At 41.7% G+C, this 6,605-nt stretch overlaps 1 protein-coding gene across 4 annotated transcripts in view; it reads right to left on the bottom strand.

Moving 5' to 3' along the window:
• GATAD2B (GATA zinc finger domain containing 2B) overlaps positions 1 to 6,605 on the bottom strand; it is a 53,756-nt gene that overhangs the window by 732 nt on the left and 46,419 nt on the right. For all 4 annotated transcript variants that reach the window (XM_015571759.1, XM_006775616.2, XM_006775618.2 and 1 more), the window contains 6 exons: positions 6,102 to 6,233; positions 5,567 to 5,737; positions 4,571 to 4,886; positions 3,327 to 3,529; positions 2,135 to 2,245; positions 1,861 to 1,978 (listed from right to left, as the gene is read on the bottom strand). In XM_015571759.1, coding sequence (XP_015427245.1) covers positions 1,861 to 1,978; positions 2,135 to 2,245; positions 3,327 to 3,529; positions 4,571 to 4,886; positions 5,567 to 5,737; positions 6,102 to 6,233 — 1,051 coding nt within the window. The remainder of the gene's footprint in view (positions 1 to 1,860; positions 1,979 to 2,134; positions 2,246 to 3,326; positions 3,530 to 4,570; positions 4,887 to 5,566; positions 5,738 to 6,101; positions 6,234 to 6,605) is intronic.

Consider the following 6,605-nt stretch of genomic DNA (forward strand, 5'->3'; position numbering starts at 1 on the left):
AATAAACATGACGTCTTGATGATATAGGCGAGTCAAAGAAAACAGTGGTGAGAAGAAAATAACCAAGACAAAGAGATGAAATCACTGAATCTGCTTTGGTTTTGGGGCTGCTGACCATGGAAAGGCAACCCTGGATCAGACAGGATTAGGACAGCTGGTTCTGCAGTTCTAGCCAAAAGACATCAATAACCACATGCCCACCAAGGGGGCAAATTAGACATTAAATTTCTAATGGCAGGGACTTTGTCAGTTTCACCACCAAAACCCTAGTACACTGTGCTTAGCATGTAATATAAATTTAGCAAACATTTGCCGTATAAGGCATATAGATCAATGGAACAGAACAGACCCCAGAAATTGACACAAGCCATTACGCTCCATTAATATTTGACAAAGGAGGCAAGAGCATACGATAGAGTCAAGACAGTCTCTTCAATAAATGGCGTTGGGAAAATTGAACAGATACATGCAAAAAAATGAAACTAGACCACCAACTTACACCATCCAAAGGGAGCCCACTGTTTGGGAGAACATATTTGGCAATGACACATCTGATAAGGGTTAATATCCAAAATATATAAGGAACTAATACAACTTAAAAGAAAGAGAAACAATCCAATTAAAAAATGGGCAAAGGACCTAAAAAGCCACTTCTCCAAAGTGGACATACAGGTGGCTAAGAGACATATGAAAAATGCTCAAAGTCACTGATCATCAGAGATGCAAATTAAAATGACAATGAGGTGTTACTTCACACCTGTCAGAATGGCTACCATCAATAAATGACAAGTGCTGGGGAGGATGTGGAGAAAAGAGAACCCTAGTAGTACAATGCTGGTGGGAATGCAGACTGGTGCGGCCATTATGGAAAACAGTATGGAGTTCCCTCAAAAATTTAAATATGGAACTGCCATTTAACCCAGTGATCCCACTTCTAGGAATATATCCTAAGAAATCCAAAACACCAATCAGAAAGAATGTATGGCCAGAACCGGTTTGGCTCAGTGGATAGAGCGTCGGCCTGCGGACTGAAAGGTCCCAGGTTCGATTCCGGTCAAGGGCATGTACCTGGGTTGCGGGCACATCCCCAGTAGGAGATGTGCAGGAGGCAGCTGATCGATGTTTCTCTCTCATCGATGTTTCTAACTCTCTATCTCTCTCCCTTCCTCTCTGTAAAAAATCAATAAAATATATTAAAAAAAGAAAAAAAAGAAAAAAAAAAAGAAAGACACCCCTATGTTCATAGAAGCACATTTCACAATAGCTAAGATCTGGAAACAGTCCAAATACCCATCAGTAGACGAGTAGATAAAAAAGCTGTGGTACAGTGGAATACTATGCAGCACTAAAAAAAAAAAAACTCTTACCCTTTGAGACAGCATGGAGGGACCTGGAGAGTATCATGCTAAGTGAAATAAGTCAGTCAGAGAAAGTCAAGTATCACATGACCTCACTCATATGTAGAAATCTAATTAGCATGATAAACTGAAGAACGGAGTGGATCCAGAATGGAAGCATGGAACAGAGTGCAAAATCTCTGAGGAAAGGTGGGGAAGGGTGGGTAGATGGGAGATAATCAACCAAAGAGCTTGTATGCATATATGCCTAACCCATGGATATAGACAATAGGATGGTGAAGGCCTAGGGTGGAGGGGGTCAATGGAGAAATAAAGGGAGCATATGTAATGCTTTCAGTAATGAAGATTTAAACAATCTGTCATATAAAAAAAGAGGGAAGGGAGTAGGACCTAAAGAAAGAGCAGAAAACAAAAGGAGGACAATTTACCTGAAGGAGCTGCTATAGAATTGTGTACTAACTAGTTAATCCCTGAGAAAAGTTCTCAGATCAACCCTTCTTACCTGGCATACCAAGGAGGCCCCCTGGCACAGACAGCTGGGGTGCCTGTGCAAAGTTGGAAAGCATGGAACGGGCAGATGTGGGTATGCCACGCTGGAGGCTGCTTTGGGGCTGTGGAGCCTGCAACGATGAGGAGACAATTCATCACAACTTTGCCATATGGAAAATTTAAGTGGGGGAGAAAGAACATGAAAGTGCAAGATTGTAGTATGACTTCCCGCAGAAGGAAAAACCAGTTGGGATAAATAGCTGACAAACCCTGAGAGAATTCCTCACCTGCCGAAGTGTATGATGTCTCATTATGGTCTCTTGTTTACTGACACTGGACACAGCTGGAGCCGTAGTGGGGGAGAGGGCTGCCTGCTGCTGTAATCGCTGTTCAATTTCCTGTTGGGAGTCATCAGGTCAAATTGGGCAGGATAGCACCCAATTTCCTAACCAGAAAGCCTAGAGGTCTTATCTCTATTGCTGCCAGCTAGTTGAAGGGATATAAAAAAGGCCATAGAGTTTGGTGGGGTACAGTGCACTAAGATATCAGGGTACAAGCAGCCTACATGCTTCACTGATTAAGGGACCCCTCTCTCCTGGAAAGCTGGCTTTCAGAAGCTGGCTGGGTAGTGGTGATGAGCTGACCTATATAATTAAAACTGATGAGTTACTGAGGTTTTATTTTTGACTCCTGTCTACCATTTTCCAGAAGATTCATGATGTTACCCAAAGGGTCTGATGGATGGAAAATGTGATAGAGGAAAAGAATCTGAGTTTCCCAACACATCCTCCCTCTTCAAGAGAGATTCATTATTTAACCCCTAGCGTGCCGGGAGCGCTATCCCGCTCCTCCTGCAGTGTCACTATTAAATGCTAGTACTTCACTCTTTATTGACAGATGGCACCTAAGGAAAATCAGCAAAAATGCTTTGGCAATTTTAGCATAGTTCCTAGGATATTGGTTGGCACTCAAAGGGTTAATACTATAGGTGGTATTCACACACTCTAGCCCCACTCGTCTTCACTGGACTACTTTATATCTACCCTTTCCATTGTCATTTCTTTGTCAAACATGGATTGCAGATAATTACTTCTCTCAAAGAGATTTCCAATACAAATACAAATCCCTCCCATTAAAATCCATTTGTTTGAGGAGGAAACAAAGTTGAGAATAAATTTCTTTAGTGCTATTAGGGAAAGGCAAGAGTCTCAAGCTTTCTGTCCCTTTCCCTTAACCTCAGTCATTATATATCACTCACTGTGCTCTTATCCAATCAGAAATAATCAAATGGAAATGGGAAAGAGAATGGTTAAGTAGGAAAGAAGGGAACCACGGCCTCCAGGTTCTAGGAACTTCAATCCAGAAACCAAATCACTAAGACTGTGAGGATCACATAGATAGCTCCTCTAAATTAGAAGTAATTATCTTTAGGGACAACCCAACCTAGACAAGTCACTGGTGGGAAGTCAGAATTCTTACCTGTTCCTGCTGTAGGGCTTTAACAAAAGCGTTTTTCAGCCGGTTGGTGTGTTCAGCTTTTAGAGCCTTCTTCTGGTTGGAGGTCATACATTGCTCACATAGAATCTTACCATTCTTCTCTTGCTTCCAGTGAGGGGTGAAATCTGTGCGGCACTGGGCACAAACAAAGGGTTCGACCCGCAGAAGTGAGGCACAGCTTTTGCCTAGATGCCAACAAGAAGAATAATCAGTGGTTTCACATTTCCTCTCTATCTCGTTTCTCTTCATCAAAGGAATCTTTTTCCAGGAGTTTACTTTCCTGAATTAAGAAAGAGACTCTACAAAAATAATACTCTATAAAAATACTTTATTTCCTTTGATTGTAACAACATAACTTTAGTGAATTCAGATAGTACCATTCCCATTTACAAAGGAGCAAACACAATTTAAGAAACATAGTTCCTAAATAACAAAGCTGGCATAAGAACCCGAGTCTTCTGATTTCTTATTATATTACCATTCCAAAAAGTGCCAATTTAGATTCAAAGGACTCCAGCTAACTCAGCCAATACTTTTGCTTCTTAGCACTGCTTTACCTCAGATTACATTTATCTTTGTCACATGTGTTTATAAGTTTTAGTTATCAGTGTCTAAATGATTCACTTTATGATCTATTTCTAGCCAATATTGAGCCCTTTAGACACTTTACTGTCAGGTATTCCTTTAAACTTGTATGTTTGGAAATTCAGGCTTAATAACTTAATGACAGGGACTGAATATAAGAACATAGCACAATGCCCCATAAACACTGACATTAAAAGGTAAGTGTTCTAGCCTGGCCAACCTGGCTCTGTGGTTGACCGTGGACCATGAACCAGGAGGTCACAGTTTGATTCTGGGTCATGGCACATGCCTGGTTTCGGGCTCAATTCCCAGTGGGGGGATGTGCAGAAAAGCGGCTGATCAATGATTCTCTCTCATTATTGATGTTTCTATCTCTTTTTCCCTCTCCCTTCCTCTCTGAAATCAATTGAAAAAAATAAGTACAACTCAACACCAAAACTTAAATAAGTGTTCTAGTCATCAAATTATGTATGAATTATGCTAGGCACCATTTAAAACAATACACTGCAAAAATACACAATATCTATAGTAAGAGGAGGTTATTTAATATTACACAATATCCCGTGATACTCTGCTTATGTCAACCAGGCTTGGCAACCTCTTGCTTAGATAAAGACTGACTAGAGAAAAAAAAGTCTTACCTTGGCTGTCGATAACACTTTGTACGACTTCTTCCAAGCCTACCATGTAGATGAACTCGCTGTTAGCTGCACTAGGCAGGAAGTGAAGCAAGGGAGCAGGAGGTTTAGGGGGTGGAATCTCCAGGAGTGTCTTTTCCAGCTGTTTACGAAGAGCCAATTTGGCTGCAGCCTGTGAGTTGGCAGCATCAGTCATGGCGCTGGGGCTGGGAAGCGGTGAGGACACTCTGTTCACGGTCCCTGGCTGGATATGGGAGGCAAGATTCATATAGATGGCGGAGGATGTTGTGCGCTGACAGGGAACAGAAGAACTTGATTGCTGAAATAGATTTAGTACAGGATCAGTGATGATATGTGGGAGAAAGGACCAATTCTTGTTTTTGTGGCAGAGAACATTATTTGATCTTAGACTACCTAGCTTCCCCCAAACTAAGAAAAAGGCAGGAGGTGTCCAATTTCTTCATTGAAAAAAACTACAGCACACAGGAAAGAATGATAGTGACTGAGCTAAAACTGCTAAGGGAAAAATAAAAATATTCCCTAGAGACTTCTATCTATCTTCTAGACCAGGGGTCCTCAAACTACGGCCCGCGGGCCACATGCAAATACAAATATTGTATTTGTTCCCGTTTTGTTTTTTTACTTCAAAATAAGATATGTGCAGTGTGCATAGGAATTTGTTCATAGTTTTTTTTTAGACTATAGTCCGGCCCTCCAACGGTCTGAGGGACAGTGAACTGGCCCCCTGTTTAAAAAGTTTGAGGACCCCTGTTCTAGACAATGTTAGCTCATTATGCTCTACTGATATAATCTCTTTTTTCCACCCCTACTTTCATTAATTCCCTCAGTGCTTCCACTTTTGGGGATAGTTGTCCAAGTTCATCAAAATTATCCTTGTTGTCTTAATTTCTATCTGTCCAAAAACGTAAAACCTACAATTCTTTCAACAGGGAAAGCAAATAAAAGATTTCTGTGTTACCACATAGGGCTCTCTCTTACCGGTTGGTAATTGATGGCGGGATTTATATTGGGTGTTGTGGTGCGTACGAGGCCAGGCTTAGGCGGGCCGCGCTGACCCTGTAGCTGGGCTGGGTTTGGTGCAATAACACGCTGAGACATCAACATGTGTGGGAGGGTGGTATTGGTTGCTGAACGAATGACACTATGACCCTGAAAGGAAAGAAAAGGAAAAGAACTAGTCATAGGTGATAAAATGCCCCACAAAATGTGAAAGGGAAAACATTATTTATAACACGTAGCTGAGTAGAAATATAGAATAAGTATACCATCACTGTAAACCCTTATTAGTCGCTAGAAATTCCCTGGCCTTTTTTTTTGTATAAGCTATCTAATCTATATGGAAAAGGGCTAAACTGAAAACCTTCTCTAGAGAAGAAAAACTAGAGTGGAAAGATGGGGGTTATTCATCCTACTGCAGACTAAATCAGGCCACAAAGGACCAACAGGATTGCCTGTAGTAATAACACCTATTTCATGGCCCTCTGACACTAAGATCCCACTATGGGTCACATACCTGTAATGTTCTTAAATTCTGAGGTTCAACCCCCTGGGCCCCAGGCCGGGAGGGAAGCTTGGATAGGCCCTGCTGTCCAACATGGGCAGGAGATGGCTGAACAATAGATGCTGCATTCTGTACAATTGGAGTCTGGGAAAGAGAATAGGAAATGAGACAACTGGAAAAGGCTGAAGAGGTATAAACTTGGTACACTTCGAAACTTTTTTTTTAATTTTTATTGATTTCAGAGAGGAAGGGAGAGGGAGAGAGATATAGAAACATCAATGATGAGAATCATCAATCAGCTGCCTCCCGCACAACCCTACTGAGTGAGGATTGAGCCCACAACCCAGGCATGTGCCTTGATTGGGAATTGAACCATGACCTCCTGGTTCATAGATAAATGCTCAACAAATTGAGCCACACTGGCTAGGCAATACACTTCTAAACTTTAAAAATTCTTGTCAGTGTGAAGCTCCCACTGACCAGGAGGGAAAATGAAGCGGGGGGGGGGGGGGGGGG

Source organism: Myotis davidii, unplaced genomic scaffold, assembly GCF_000327345.1.
Source record: "Myotis davidii unplaced genomic scaffold, ASM32734v1 scaffold208, whole genome shotgun sequence".
In the NCBI taxonomy this organism is placed as follows: domain Eukaryota; kingdom Metazoa; phylum Chordata; class Mammalia; order Chiroptera; family Vespertilionidae; genus Myotis; species Myotis davidii.